The sequence below is a fragment of the Anopheles stephensi genome, chromosome 3 (genome assembly GCF_013141755.1).
Source record: "Anopheles stephensi strain Indian chromosome 3, UCI_ANSTEP_V1.0, whole genome shotgun sequence".
NCBI classification, from domain to species: domain Eukaryota; kingdom Metazoa; phylum Arthropoda; class Insecta; order Diptera; family Culicidae; genus Anopheles; species Anopheles stephensi.
Window position 1 is genome coordinate 44,861,963 of NC_050203.1, and position 16,558 is coordinate 44,878,520.

The following is a 16,558-nucleotide window of genomic DNA, read 5'->3' on the forward strand; positions in this document are numbered from 1 at the left end:
TATGCGTGCGTTGGTCTGCTGCGAGCGAAAGGGAATGAAAATGAGAAAGAGAGAGAGAAAAGAGAGGAATTACCTAGGCTGTCGCCGCGCGAGTTATATACATGCACCCGGCATACGCGCGAGCTGTTTGGCAACGTAAAAACACGCTCGTATATATTATGTATCGGCGGTGCACTAGTGTGCGTTCGGCCGAATATCGAAGCGTTCGACTCAGCTGTTTCCCGCCACCTAGAATTCCCAGAAATCAAGTGAGAGCCATCAATGCGTGTTGTGCGTTCGGTTCGCTCGCTCAGGGGACGCTCGTCCGTTCGTTTCGTGGTTGTTTTTCTGGTGAGCTGCTGCTAGCTGCGCGCATTCTGCGTTCGATCGACGCGGTTCGCAAAAGAAATGGTTTTCTGCCTGGAGTTTCTTTGAAGCAACGGTCTTGGGCGATTTGTAGTGGAAGTGTGAATCGAACGAGTGTAAAAAAAACTGCGAAATTAGTGTGTGATTCAGACGATACTGACCAACTGAAGGTAGTACTTAGCGACAAATGTTATCACGGTGTAATGAAGCATCATGCCGTACCGTGCTTACCGAAACTGTTGGTAGAGTCCAAAGTGTGTGTTGTGCTTTTGTCCACCAGCAACGTGCCAAACTACTACTGTAGCGGTAAAACGCAATATTCCCTATCGGGGATTTTGGATTATATCTAAGGCAGTGGAAGATAAAGGTGTGCGATTTTGTGCGCCGTACTGCAGCAAATCTAGAGGCGGCCTAGTTTTATCACTCAGTGTCATCTTCACGATCAAAACAAGTGGAAGGCGATTGGCGAGTGTGTGTACGTACGTGTCAGTGGCGGTACCGTATTTGGTTAGTTTGGGCGCCGCTGTTTCTCTACAGCTGAGAGTTTACGCAACGACGTCATAGCTTTGCAAAGCAGCTGCCGCTGATAGGTTGCGCGAGGTTGTCAACCTGGCTGGAAGAAAGGATTCATCAGCTGCTGTGACTAGTGTGTGGTTTTTTTTTCTTCAATAGAGCAGTGTTCTAGTCGTATCAATAACAGTATTGTGATACCAGATTTCATGACCAAGGAAATGCGTTACCAGTAGTTACCATTTAGTAGACACAGAGGGATGCACTAGTTGGTGTGTTGTGTTTGAAGTGTGAGTGAGAATGATTAGTTCGCGTGATTTGTTTTGATTCGCTTTACCGTGGGACGTGTTGAGAAGGGTGTCATTCAAATCTGGAATTAATCATCGTGCTCGGGCCAAAAGTTCGACCAAATGTTTTAATCCATCTTTCTTTTTTGCATCGTGTACACTTTTCCAGCGAAAACAAAAATTATGAAATAAGTCGTCATTTGTACATACGACAGTGCGTCTTTGAGAAAATTCCAACGTGCGCGTAGTTCTGTGTTTGGTTTGGTGTCAAAGGCGAAGCAAGAAAAAAAGGAAATATAAAATCCCGCTGTGCTAATACTTCAAAACAATATAGTGCCACAGCTCGGTCCCGGGCCGTTTGGTGCAAAGAAAGTGAGTTGCGGGGTTTAGCGCGGGTTGCGTCTATGTGTTGTGTTTGCGAGTATCGCGCCACGGATGATGTCGTTGGTGGAAGTTTGGAACAGAAACGAAGAATCTCCAACGAAGAGTGATCGCAGTAAGCAAACCACCCACCACCACCACTCATTGCATCATATGCAACTAGACACCATGCAGGATATCATATGTGAGGAGGACACAGTGAGGTGAGTTTTTCGCTATGCTAAACCATCCCAGTAGGCGCAGGCAATGATTTTTCCGAACGACGGTTCGCGAACGACAGGGTGTGTGTAGTGTCTTGTTAATGAGGAAAATTTGTAACCCACCAAAAATCGATATTTTCATTGCACGACGAGTCCACACGATAGGTGTGTGTATGTGTGTTGGTAGCGTTTGTGGTCTAGCTGCACGTACGAGATACCATATTAACGCGCACGCACACACTCACACACATATAATCACTAGCGTTTATCATTGTCCGCGCTGTGTTGCAAATACGACCAAAAGTACATTAGCGTTGTCTAAAATTCCTCAAATTCCTCAAAATTCTATGTGTGATAATGATATTTTCACACTGGACTACTACGTCATAACTCTTGCAATGGTTAAAGGCGACCGTTAACTGCTACATACGTGCACTGGGGAGCATCCTTTTCTGGACATGCGAAGGCGTCGTCTGCTGTAAAAAGATACACTTTGGTACAGCTTGCGCGTTTGTGTGGGTGAGTGAGGCACACATTTAAAAGGTGCTTTCTCCCTCAATGAGTGAGGACATGCCCGCTCAGCTGTGTATTTGAATGACAGGAAAAGTGTGAGTGTGCGTGAGGGAGAAAGCAAGTCGGAACTAGCGTATGGAATACTGCACCATATTTTTATTTATTTGTTTGCAATATTTGTGACAAACATTTCCAAATTTTTGGTATTCGGGTTGCTCATCATGAAAATTTCTTCCAATGATCAGCCCAATGTCCAGGGTGTGGAAAGAGCAGAACGGTTGCAGTAGGTTGCCTCTCTTTCTCACACACTGTACACATTTCCAGGGCGTGTGTACTGTGTATTTCCTCACCAACACACACTCACGCACACATTCCAACTGGTGCTGCTGCATGGTGTATTATCCTCGGCAAGAACGCGATGCGGTGGCTTGAGTTGAGTATGAGTATAAAACGATTAGAAGGGAACGCCAAACAGCATGGGGAAAGAAAAACAAAAGAAAAAAACAGGTATGCCTGCAACTGAAGCGTAAAAGATATGGTGCGAGGAGGACAATTCATCCACCTGAGTGGAAGAAAAAAGGGAAGAAGAAGCGAAGAACGATTTCTCATGTGCACGCAATCAACTTTGTTCTCCATCCCCGGTAGAGCGCTTGTGGCCGCATGCATGTTGTATGTTGCAACGCGTCTTCCCTTTTGCTAGCGGGTTACCCTTTTTCGCCGCCAGAGGGACACGGCGCATTTTTTACGCTGATTTTCCAGTCAAAACATAGGAAACATAGCTCGCTCGGGCGCTGGTGGCGTGTTGCTGTATGTGAGCTGCGCGTTGCCTACTACAAAAAGGCTCACGGTTTGCTGTGGCGCGTCGCTAGTGTGTACTGGTGCATCCTGTGGGAAGAAGCGTCGGCAGAGCATTGTTGGTAGTGTTGGAACACAGGAATAAATGCTTTGAATGTGTGCGGGTTGCCAGGCGACCGGGCAAGCAAAAGTACGCTGAATTGGTATATAAACACAGTTCTTTCCCAGACACAATACTCTAGGCTGCGCTGGGTAAGCGTCATATGCTATTGACGATTGTGTGTGGCCGTGTGTGCGTGCATGTTCTATGATTGAGCATGTCTCTTCTTTCTAGAGACGCTCCCGTGTCAGCAGCATGTGATAGATAGGGAGTGTGTTCTATGATCAGATGTTACCCCACAGCCAACCATATGTTGGGGTGTGTAATGTAATGGATTATATTTTGCACAAATTTGCGTTTTCCCGTTTTTGTCCCAGCAGTGCAGGTCCACCTTTTCTAATCTTTTCTGCAAAATAGCAACATCTATGCATAGTAGGTACAGTTGCGCTCACATCACAACTACTACTTAGATGCAATTATTCTACCAGCAAATGATTTCCAGCTCGGCAATCCAGACTGACGAAAGAATGCAAACATGTCTGCTTTACACGGACGCAAAGTGAAAGCGATTTCGATAGGGAGCATTATTTTTAGGGTGAATAATGAGCGATATTTTTGCGCGCGCGCTTATCATCACCCTGCCACACCAGGCAGGCTGTTGTGATGCGCGCCGGGATTGCATAATATACACCCGGCTGAGCATCATCATCATCTGATTTGCACGCCTGCAAATGCAGAGGTTGGATGAATGGAAATGGTGGATGCAGGAAATCTCAAAGAAAAGGGTGTGTGTAGTATATTATTGCAAGTGTTTCCCCGAGAGCAGCGCACCTTGCATGGTATGGTACGCGGCGCTTCTTCGCTATACCCCGTTTACCAGCTGTAAAAAAAGTTATTCTCGCTCTCTCCTTTTTCGCTCCTTCTTTCTCTAACGCACATTTTTTGTTGTACGTCTTACCTTCAACAGCTGTACATCGGGCTCACACGGGCTACGGTGTTGTGTTGGGTATGTGTGTGTGTTGTTTTATTGTGCTGCTTGGGTGAATGCAGTGCGTCCCTTCGGTCCCCGTGAATCGTCGCGGCCCTTACGTCGTTCCACCAATACAATCTCTCCCTTGCTGTGCTCAGACACAAGCGCGACGCGGCAAGCGGTGACGACGACGGCGACGTTGTTTTGGTAACGAAATTACGCAGTAATTTTTATACCATTTTTTTCGCCCCTTTATCGACGTGCCTCGTTTGCGTGTTCGTTTCGAGTGGTGCGAAAGCTAGACAGAAGAGAGCAAGCGAGAGGAAGAGAAAAAGAGATGGAAAGAAAGAAAAACAATAAGAGAGAGAGAGGGAAATAGAGAGAGAGAATATAGAATCGGAAACGTCAGCATACGCGCTAGAAGGCAACCCTACATAACGCGGGGTTTTTACAACAACATTAACGTTCGGAATACGATCTGCGGCTGCTAGTATTAAACCTGAATGTTAAAAAAATTTGTGTTAAAATACTGATGTAAACACTAATTTTCTTGCATTTTTGTTGAAGATACTTTGACTTAAATCTCTTAATCTTAAAGCATCTTACAGATCTTCACGAAAAACAAATGAACCCGTGGAAATTGTAATATTTAGAAAAGGATTTGTGTGGGTCCATAGTCAGCTGTTGTTGCTATATTTTGTACGCGCGCACAGCTGGTCGTGTGACTGCTGCTGGGCATGTGTGCGTGTTTTTTTAATGCATCAGTGTGCATGACGCGAGCACCCCTGATGATCGGTCGGCTGACTAGACTGCGCCCGAACTAATAACCCAGCTCAGCTGTTCTTTCTAACAGATGGAACTGCGTCCTAATCTCTCAGCAAAGATCAGTCAAATCTTTTCATGTTGTTTATGGAAATTTTCAGACCTTTGAATAAATAGACATTTGGCCATGTTAGAGTATTGGTTTGTTGTAATTACATTACATTATCGAATATATTCTAGAATGTGTAAGGGCCAAAGTAGGTGCAGAGAGAAGAGCACACTGATAGCAAGAACAGATCGCAACAAAGCACAAGACGCAGAAAGCCGGCAAGAAAAAAGTAAAAGATCGTCGATTTTTTTTCTTTTCGTCCTTGTTGGCAGGCCATATTACATCACAAATAGTTTTTTTTTTGTTTTCAGCTTGTTCTAATGTAATTACAAGTGGAAAGCTCCTTGGTAACTGAAAATGGCTTTTCCTTTCTATGTGTGCCCCGTGGGGGAGGAAAAACGAAAGCCCGGTGGTGGGGTTTTACTGCAGATGAAACGTGCATTTGTACGGAGAAAATGCATACTCTCCCTTCTATTTCGCGGTAATGTTCTGGTAATCTAGTTTTATATGCCGCCAGAGTGAAATTACAGGCCAATTACATACGCATGCAGGGGAAGATGTTGCGTAGACGCATCGCGCGGACAATATAATAGGTCAAATTCAATTATAGCCAGCTCAAAGTGCTTCAAAACAACCCAATTGTGCGGGAGGGACAATATAAAATGCTATCTGACAACAAGGATAAACAGAAGTGGGAGAAAGAGAGCACGAGAAAACAAGTGCTTTAAACTACGTTTTTATATTAGTGTGTGTGTGTGTGCCTGTAGCAGTGTGTATTTGACTCCTCCCGCTTTGCTATGACAACGCGAGGTGGAGTGTTGTAGTGCGTGGCGTGGTGGATGGAAAGGTTTGTTTTGTCAGCTGTTTTGTTAGCGGCGATAACTACTGCGTCGTTGTGCTGGGTGCTCTATATTACATGTTCTGTTTTTTTACTATGAACAAATTACTCAATATATCTTAGAGAAGATTAAAGTAGGCCCGAGAGAGAACAATTTGTTGTCAATGTAGGGAACAAAAAAGAAAAAGGAAATTGAATAATCTTAACACACAAATTGGTTTAATTTTTTCTAGATTTTTTTTTCAAATAATCTACGACCGAACCATAAATTCCTATCAATCAGCACATTCCTCGATTTTATTGGTCCAAGAAAAAAAAATAAAATAAAATAAACTGCTGAGCCGTTCGCTTGCAGTCGTTCATTTTACCGTTCAAGGTTCATGTCTTCCATTTGTGCTAAGAAAGCAAAACAGCTGACCTGGAAGCGGTTTCGTCGCTACCAACCCCAACCAACTGGCCACTACCTCTTCTACTACTACCACTGCGAGTACAAAATCAGCGAGGGCTGATTGATGTATTGCATTTGTAAGCATGTGTGATGTGGCGCGGGGTGGAGTACGGGGTAACGAGAGGGGGAGCGGCGAGAGGATGTAATCAGATGGAAGTTCTCATTATCATGAGTCAGATTTTTCTATCGCACATTTGCGCTAGCGTCAGGGAGCACCAGTGGAGCACATCCCACCATATGATGGCTGTTGAAACCGCATCGCCGGGGGAATTCACATTCCCGACCGCTTTGGCGGGTCTCTGACACACAGCGAGCGTAGTTTACTGTATGATTCCCCCCCGGTTAACCTCGCGAGGGAGCAAGACGACGGTGGCAGTAATTACGGTCGCTAAAAATAGCCTTGCCTATCTTCATTCAGCAGCAGAAACGCGCTTACTATGCTACTAGCACTCACACCACTGCGTTTTGTAGTCGCGCGCATCCGCTTGGCTGTTTTTTTGTTGTTTTGTTTTGTTTTCTACGTTTGACTTGTTCGACGTTTCCGCTCTCTGTCGTCTCCAGTCAGCCGGCCGGCCGGCCGGCTCCCCTCTGGAAAGGAAGAGGAACCCAGCGTGACGTTATGGTTCTCCCATTTTACGTTACCAGCGGGCGGATGTGTGTGTGTGTGTGTGTGGGAATGTGTGTTTACAACGGGCTGGCACAAATAACGGATCGGGGGAATGTTTCATCCCCCACTGCCCTCCCAAGCCCCCTTCCATCCCTTGCTCATTACGATTGATAGTATAGTTGCTTCCTTTTATACAAAAAATCCTAGCTCCAACTTTCACTCATTTGCTCGTTATCAAACACTGGCTGCTGGTACGGATTCTCGGTACGATTACAAGCGTGTAGCGTGGCGTATCAGCGGGGACTGGCCTGTGAAAGAATTGTGTGGAACTGTGTAGGACACAAAAAAATCGATCATTGATGTCAAGTGTGCGGCGCAATGACGCCTCTGATAAGGGCGGATGATTCGTTGAGCAATCACATTGCTGGTGGTGGGGTGGTACGCATATGAAGTAGTGGTGCAATCCAACTATAACTCTACATTGTTTCCTTCGATGCAGTTTTGAAAAGGAACGGTGTCTATTAGGAGAGTGTGTTATGACTCAACGGAGAAACGAACCGATTCAAACTGGCTCGCACCGCGCACGAAAATACACGGAGTCGTCCACTTGGACATTTGCCAGCGCGTGTGTGTGTGTGTTATGAGGGTGTTTAGAATAGATGACGTTTACAAAGTTACAACGCTCAGTAAAGAGTATCTATGGGCCCCGCGGGTAATAGTTTGGTTTTGGGGGCCGTGTTGCGTAGTGCATATATGCGGTGGTGCAAGGCACGGTTGTATCCTCGTGCTACAATGTTTACCGGCAAATAAAATGTGTTTGCGCTCTAAATCGTACCTTCCTTGCGGGCCACGACCACCGCATCGGAAAACTTTATTAGCTTCTCTAGTTTCCGAGCGATGATCACAACTGCTTTATAGCTTTTTCGTTGAAATGATCGTAAATCATGGCATGGCAGAGCGCGTCATTTGTTGTTATCCGCATCGTGTGTGTGTGTGTAGTCCACCACCACCTCGGTTGGCGGTTGGTGCCTATAGTAACGGGGCCATTTTTGTGTTGCATATTAAGATGAGCAATTGACTATCGCGGCGTCGGTTGTTACTTTTACGGAAAGGATCGGTATCGAATCCGGACAATCTCCTCTGGACAGTTGACAATAGAATAATTAATTGTTGGTGAGTCTAGAATTTCAAATTGTTTTTTTTTTTTACAAATATCCTTAAACTGATCAGATTGATTTTCTTTGAATTTATGAAAATTACCAAATTAATTCAATTTTCAATCCAAACATTGTTCCAAACAATATTGTTCTCTGTAGGGTAAAACATTCGTAAAAGATGAAATAGATATGTAGAAAAACTGTTTGTTTTGATGATATTTGGCTATAAATGGTTTTAAGCAGATGGCCTAAGTTTGGTCTATTTTAGTCCATTCTTAGTGTTTTTTTTGTTAAGAAATTGTCCGTTAACCTGGAAATTCACGTTGGCCGCCGAGAGAGTATTTCTTTTCTTTTTGGCATATCTCCATTTTCAGTTCAAAATAGAAACATCTATACAGTAAATTCTCATTATACAGTTGATGAGTTCCCATATCAAATTATAGTTTAGCATGAGCCTTGGGCATAAAGATTTTGAACTATGAAAGAAGTTGTTTTGAGTGAAGTAAATGTAACTTAACCGAGTTAGTTCTAGAAATAATTTCTAAAATGGTATGTGCGATGTATCTAATAGGCATATAACTCATTCACTCGTCCGTAATGATCATCTGACCCGGACAATCCAACCCGGTGGGTTCCCCACCTGCAAAACATACAATTGTTTTCATTCGCTCTCACTCTGTCGTTGACTGCAGCAGCAGCAGTAGCAGCAGTCCCCCTATCCCCTCCTTTCCCGCTCTGTCTGGCTCGGTCCGGTATTACATGGCGCTCTGTTACCGCGGCAAGTTACAATGCATGTGGTGTGTTGCTTGGCTTAGCGTGCTGCCGTCGACTCGGCGCAAAAAATGCCTAGCGGGGCGTGATCGTTCTGACGACGACGACCTTCGCGGATATCTAGCTCGCACAACCTACAACAAACAACAGCCGGTACTGATCCGACTGTAATGATTATGGATTGGCGACTAATAATGATGATGATGAGGTTGGCGCCGATATTAGATAGTGTGTAGTAATGTGCTTTATACAGGCGCCGTGGCAAAGCGGTTTGTATTTGTGTTTTGCTTTCGAAAGGGAAATATGTTTGTGAAAAACTGTGCGGGAAAAGGCGCGTTTATCGGAGGTTCAATATCGTCCACGATCGTGATCATTCCACCAATATTTTGCTATCTGTTTTGCTACCGTATGAGAGGTTGAGGTTTTTGTTTCTTTTGATGATTACAAATTGATTGATTTTGGTTCTGCTGCTGGTGGTGGCAGACCTGGTTGCAGTGCAGTCAGGTGATGCAAGCACCCTCTTTGTGGTGACGTAGTAGCGCAGAGTGTGTTCCTGCTTCACATATGCATCATCAGGTGCACGCGGTAGTATATCGCACTGTGGCGCACTTTCTTCCTTCACCCTTGAGGCACCTTCACCCTTTCCGGTTGTGCAGGTGTGTGTGTGTGTGATATTGTTCAGCCGGAGCTGCTGCTCGCCCGCAGTTGTGCTGGGTTGTCCTTGCGTGCGTCATTTTCATTTAGCGTCGTAATTTGCCATCAGCTAGCTGTGCTTGGAGCGAAGGGGCTATACGGCAAGCGGCGCTATTGGCGCCAAAGGGTTCGTCGAAAAGGGAAGCAGCAGTGGTTTATTGACGTGCACTGCTGTGTGTGCTGTGTGCAATGTTTATCCATTGGCGAGGTCGCTTGGCTGTGTAGCTGTGTGTTTGTGTGTAGAGCTGAGTTGAGTGCGCGGCAAAACCACGTTAACGACGAAAATGTGGTTTTACGATAGACGACGACGGCCGCCGCCGTACTCATGCACACATCAAAAGAACGTAGATGAAAAAAGAAAAACGCCGGTACACTCCACTCGCAACGTGCTGGAGCACTTGGTTTGGTGGTTTCGTATGAATGGTTGGTCCCGTACGTTTGAGTCACCTTTTGAACTTGCCTCGTCTGTGAAATGCGTCAAATACGATCGATATCATCAGCTTTCCTCCTGAGAGCGTACGACTGAAGGGTATGGTGTAATATCGATTGACCAGGTCCCGATTGCCCGGTTTTTATAAGGATGTGTGTACCACCTTCGAATATTCGTGCCTGGTGCTTGGGCATTGTATGTGACGAACAGATTTTTCAATAACCGCTTTGTTTTGATAAGCTCGTTCCTTGGAATGATCCAACGACGATGATGATGTGTAGGGCAATATGTTGTCTTTATCACCCGATTTTAATCAAGTGCTGTGTGTGCTTTTTGTGTGTATGTGTGTGTGTACATGTGTCCCGTGTTTATGATACCGTCGTAACTGTGCCTTTTATCGTTTTTATATGTATGTATGATGAAAGCTGTTAAGGGTGGAATTAAAAATTTTTGGGTTTATGCAATTCTTGAGCAAGTGTTGGTGTGTTTTGAAGGTTGGAATTTATTCTGCATAAGCAGTGCTGCGCACATCGCACAGCAGGACCGAATATCGAATCCCGTCCAGATTGTCTCTTCGTATTCAGAATTGATTATTTAACTCAAGGCACAATACACTATAAACTCAAAGCACAATAAAGCCGTGGGAAACCAGAAATTACTGGCCGAGACCACTAGAGGTGTAGAGGATCTCAGGATTTGATGCTACACGGAGTAATACCAAGGGTCCGGTTTCGAATCCCTTCTGGACTGTCTCCCCGTATGCTAGTTCTTAAATCGTCCTGAGCAGTACACTAATGTCTGCATTCTGAGTTGTGTCAAGTGTACCGTGTGGTTTAACCATGCTTGCATAGGATTACCAATATCATTTGCGCGCCTTGAGTATATACGGTTGGGGCGGTGGCCTCAGGAGAGCGAGATCCGTACACGACGATAACACACAAAGTATCTGTGTCATATTTTTGCTGCTACTGCTGCTATCTTTGTAACTACGTATTAGCATTCCCTGGAAGAGCTGGTGGCGATAAGAACCTTGGTGCGTGTATTTGTTTTCTTCTTGCTTGCAGTTCACCCTCGGCCTGTGTACAAGTAGGGTGCGAGCCTAACCTAAGCCCTGCTACCTGCTCTACTCTCTGCTCTGACTCCACTTTCCCACTGCAGAAACGAACTGGAGCCACACGACCCCCCGGTCAGGAGTCAGGTGTGCGCACGTGAGATGATTTAGGAAAGGCGGCGCCTTATAGCGTCATTATATTGTGCGCACACGCTGGAAGGGTACCGGCTTTTTGCTCTCTGTCGCTCCGATGATATCTCTACCGTGCCAGCTTTTGGCGCGGTTACAGCGACGGGTCTGAGTGGATACCCTCTACTACGAACAACCAACCGGACTGACTGACTGACTGAGTGTGGTTGTGTGCGCGCGGTTGGGCGTCATCTGGCCGGCCGGGAAGATGGAATTAGAAACACGTGCTCGTAACATGTGTTTAACGTGGGGCAGGTATCTTACCCTAAAGCGCTCTGGTGATACTATTGGGGTCCACTCGACAGTGCCGCTTGGCGAATTAGTACTATTGTCACCTCCATTTATGAAAACACCAAGCAATGGGAGAAAGGCGTGTGTGTGTGAGTGCGTGCATAAAATATGCAAATTGTAGAACAATTTTCGGTACAGTCAATAAAAAAGAGGGGGGAAGGGGGGTTAAGAAGAAGAGGGAAAGAATTAAAGTTAAGGAGTGTATTAGTAAAATTGAAAACCCCCCAAAAAAAAAAAAAACGCAAGTCCCCTCGGGTTTTCGTGTCAACTTTTCAACGCCTCAGCCAGTAGTTTGGCAACGGAAATGGGGTGGGGGATGGCGCTGCAAAGGTCGACGTTCATCGTTTGGTGAATAATTTATTCCGTCATTTGATGTTCTCGGTTCAGAAGTGCACGCGGTCGGTTGGTCGGTCGGTCGGTGGTGTACCGTTTGCTATAGACGAGTAGTGTATAATTTAGACGGCAGCTTATGGCGTGCGAGGAAGGCGCGAAAATGTAATCGCGTCGCGACATCGAAACGAGTCGTTTGACCGAGACCATCATCACCGGTCGCTCGGTCGGACGGTCGGAACAGCTGTGTGCTATGTGTGCCGTACCGCCGCGCTGAAGGTAAATTTATGTCGATGGCCTCGCCCAGGGTCAGCGCCAGGTCTGTGGTGAAGTTGGAGTTGAAAAGTATCATTATAAAGAAAGCACGTTCGGCATCCACCCCCCCCCCCCCCCACGGTTCTGTTATGCTTATGATCGCTTATGATATGATATCACCGCATGTCACTAGTTAAGACGCTAGCCAAGGTTTTGTTCTGTATGGTAAAATAATATTTTAAAACGCTTTATTCTGGCGATGGAATAGAGCAGAATGAAATTCGTCTAGCTGTATGAAACATTCAGTTGGCACGAGATTCAAATACAGCATGCTGATGATGATGATTTTGATGATCAAGTTGTGCTGGCAATCTTCCTAGAAAAGGGGAAGGCTTCGGCCGGCTAAGGTAAGGTGCAGAATCTATTTTTGAATTTTTGCACTCATCATCAGGCCCGTTTCGTAATTTGCCGGCCTCGTTCGTCGAGTTCTACAGACACAGTGTGCATTTTGCGTGCGGTAAAATTTCACTTTCGTTCGCGACTTGTGTGTATAGGCAGGTTGAGTTTAGCACAAATAAACCACAAAACCGGCAAAACAACGTGGTGAACATCGCACCACAGCGACACGAAAGCGAAGGTTTTTGTTTAACATTAGATGGATTTTTTGCGTTTTAAATTTGATAAACTCTATTCGAATGCTTGTGAGAACCAGAATAACTACAAGTTTTAGAGCAATTGATTGTTTGGTAGTTTATGATAGTTGATAGTTTAGTAAAGCAATGTGTTGAGATATGTCTGCAGCGTCTTGTAATTGATCACTGCTTAAGATATCTAAAGCCAGCCTACACACCACTGTCTACGCTCGGCTAACGTCACGTCACGATGTTCCTGACATCAGACCATCAGTCAGGGTATGAGTCACGTACGCGAACGAACGAACTAACGAATGCCATGCCTCCCGGTGGCCGTCGTCGGTATATATTTGTCAATGAAATCCATTTGTTCGTACTACCATGTTCCCACCATTGGGGCCGTTGTTGGACCACCAACGCACTTCCAGTGTGGTAGACCAATAAAGAGCGGCGTATGGGATGATGATGCACAAGCTTACACGATCGATACAGCCTTACTGCAGGGTTCGATGTGTTACAGTTTTTACACGTATGGCATAGATGAGTTCATTCATGACGTGTCGTCAGCTCGATCGATGATTCAATCGGGTCAATCGATTTGATCTTATCAGCTGACAATTGTACTTGCTCGGGCTGGTGGTGCTTTGATTTGGCCGAAAGTTCTTGAAGGAATTTAAAATACAATAAATTTAAACGTTTAATTCCATACCGAACAATCTAATCGTTATTTTCCAGCGTTAAACGTTATTGTAGCAAGAAAAAATTTACGAGTCGCGCCAGTCTACTGGTCAGCGCGCGACATCCAGGGTGCCGACGTTTTGTCGCGACGGTTAAATAATCTGATGCAACCCACACACACACATATTGTTTCAGACGTGTGCGAATATGCATACGCCCACCGTGCAGAAACCGCTTGAAGAAGATTAAATCGTCTGGGACGGAAGTAGTAGTAGTAGAAGTAGTAGTAGTTGGAGGTCGCAAAACCGGGATGAACACGATGTGTGTCGTGGGCAGACGCGAGGTTTAATTTTGCCTTCAGTATTGGCCGAGCGTTACTCAGCGTTACGTTACGTATTTGTGTGGCGTATTACGAGGCGCCACCTGTCGCGGGTCCCCTGTCGGTGGTCCATTCACACGGGAAGGAATGCAGGCGTTCGAGAGTTGAAAAACAAAATATTAAAATCCCGACGACCGTCTTCTAAGACACGGCAGAGCGCGAAACGCGTATTTTGAGACATTTTCCAACGAGTTAAATAGGCGGCTCAGTTGTAAAGGAAAGATTGTTTTTTACACAGTCAGGTTCTTCTTCCTTTTCGGTTGTCGCCGTCTAGCGCGAGGTTTGAGTCACACGAGCCGGTCGGCCGTGTCCTACTGCTGCAGGAATACAAAAGCATCCTCCTGCGCGCCACCTTTGAAGACGCTGCTGCAAGAAGACACGGAAACGCCACCATCCTTTTTGGATACAAAAATAGCCGTTGTCGCGAGCACGGAACGAGTGGTTTCAATACCACCCGTGTTTGCTTTTCAGTTTGTTTGTCGTCTTTTTTTTTTGCGGTGTGTTTGCTCTGAATCTTGAAAAGTTATGTTGTGTTGTGTCTAGGCGCAATGACACTTTGTGGGAAAACACCAAGCGCAATCAAACGACCGACCGACCGAACGTAATTTTGCACGTGATGCATTGCACTTCCTGCTTTTGGCCAAATTGGCTGCAGTTGGTTGTGTGATGGGAATGCAATCCGCTGTTGTTGGTGGGGTTAACTGATTTAAATGCATAATTGATCGCGTGATTGAGCTTGGTTCTGTTGCTAATTTGATCAAAGTTCGTGGTGCAACCATTAACTGGTGGCCATTTCCGTGGTCATTCATAACTGTGCTTGAGTTATCTGTTTGCCTTTTTACCAAGCGAAATAGTCAGTGGAAGCAAGGAATTGGTACTGATCTGCCTAATTGTAGAAGACGATATTTTTTTTTTCAAGGCAATTGCGCATGGCTGGCTGGTGCAACGAGGCAAGAAGATTCGAAGGCAAAACTGGCAGAAGATAGTCCTTGAAAATGAACCGAGATAAAAATACAATCAACACATCAAATCACAGTGCTAGAACACTTTTTCGTGGACGTTTTATCTGTTCCTACATTATTTTTAACCGTACCGGGACGTAGCCGTGTGTGAATGAAAGTCCTACTGGGAGGGAGGCTTACATTCTATCATCTGATCCGATCCGTGTGCTTCAGGACATTAAAACAAATTGTACTGTTTTGATAAAAGCGAAAAGGAATTTATTTTTCATTCCCACACACTTTCGCTGCTTTTCTACTACCCGCCCCATCGAGCATCGCGATGGCATAGCGTGGCGCAGCAGAAGCAACACCACGCGCTGTCGTGAATTTTTGCAGACCGGGATGATATTCCTTGCTCTCGCTCATTCCGGTTTTACGAACCGTCCGTCCGTCCGTCCGTCTGTGAATGCTGCTTCCTGAACGAGAACTTCTGTCGTGTGCATGCTAGCGGCTGACACAAGCGATGCTATCTTTAAACTGATTCAGCCTTGAAGAAGCAACACGGAAACTCCAACCATCATTCCACTTGCACCGACAATCACATTGCGTTCGGTCTCGCTCCCCCCGATGATGGTGGAGCTGCGTGCTCTCTTTCGTGAATCGTGCCCCTGTTGATATTAGTTCTAAATTTCGCCATGGCCTATTTGTCGAATGCTGCTGCTGCTGCTTCGCACCTCCCTTTGCAGTTTTTTTTCTCCTTCTGCTGTTGTGTGTGTGTGCCATTAATACAGGCACCACCAAATCTTTCGCCAAGAGGAAACTTGTTGAGCTAGCCTAGTGCGCGCTCTTCCAATGGGGGTTGGTTGTTTCCCGAGTGCTGCACTCATTCCTGTGGCAAAATTTAGATTAGCAATGGCAAGCGGATCTACTTTTGCTTCTCCCTCCCCGGCCCGGTCTTACATTTCGCGGCTACCGCGCGCTTCCTGGGTTGGGTTGGGTTGCGTTTTGTTGCCGAAGGATGAGCATGAATCATGGCGCTAAAATCGGGAAGAGCGCGTTTTAGACACTTCAAATCAGTGAAGTGTGTTGCAATATTTGGTTGGTGTCTCTGCGTGTGGTTTTCCTTGGATAGCGGGATGAAAACCACCGTACTTATAGAAGGTAACAGCTTACAGTACAAATGGTTTCCTAACAAACCTTGTCTTGCTAAGATACTCCGACTTTGTTATAAAATTTGAGTCGTACTTCACTCATTGTTGAATACTGGTTTTTTGATATTATGTCTTGTAACTGACGTATTAAGTCTAAATTGTTCTATCAAGTTTAACATCTTGACCGCGTTGAAAATGAAAAAGTACTTCAACAACATCTTGCTATTGTTTATCGAAAAGGACAGGATTTCCGAAACAAAAGTACATCAATTCGCTCCATAGCCTTCCACATGCGGGGCAGGCACAACATTAGCCTGACAGTAGCAGACTCTGGCGTACCTCTGTGCAGCACATTTGTCCGTCCGTCCCGAGAAGGACTTTTAAAACGAAAAAGTCACAGCGATAGCCAGCCGACGGCGGCAGAAGAACGCAACGGCAAAATGATGCCGGGCAAGGGACGCGCGCGCGCATCTACACTGCCGGTGTAAAAGTAGGTCATCAACACGCGCAAACGCACATAAGTAAGCTCGTATACACGTATATAACAATGCATATATATATATATGTACGTGCACACATTTATTGCATAGTGATGGAGCTCCCCCGAAATGCACCCAGACTGCAGCGAATACATATTTAGTCTGCGGCTGTGACTCGTTCACCCGCGCACACACTTGCTGCCGTCGCTCATTCACCCGGTGGCGTGCTGCGGTGTATATGCAAGTGGAGAGATGCGTGTGGGGGA

General features: G+C 45.7%; 1 protein-coding gene across 8 annotated transcripts in view; it reads left to right on the forward strand.

Moving 5' to 3' along the window:
* The first annotated feature begins 228 nt into the window (after positions 1-228).
* Positions 229-16,558, forward strand: part of LOC118511056 (formin-J) — a 75,624-nt gene continuing 59,294 nt past the window's right edge. Inside the window, exons 1-2 of one of the 8 annotated variants that reach the window (XM_036053658.1) lie at positions 229-330; positions 1,312-1,726. In XM_036053658.1, coding sequence (XP_035909551.1) covers positions 1,578-1,726 — 149 coding nt within the window. In that variant the 5' untranslated portion in view covers positions 229-330; positions 1,312-1,577. Of the gene's footprint in view, positions 1,146-1,311; positions 1,727-16,558 lie in introns of all 8 variants that reach the window. The other 7 variants (XM_036053659.1, XM_036053657.1, XM_036053662.1 and 4 more) reach the window with 7 other exon arrangements.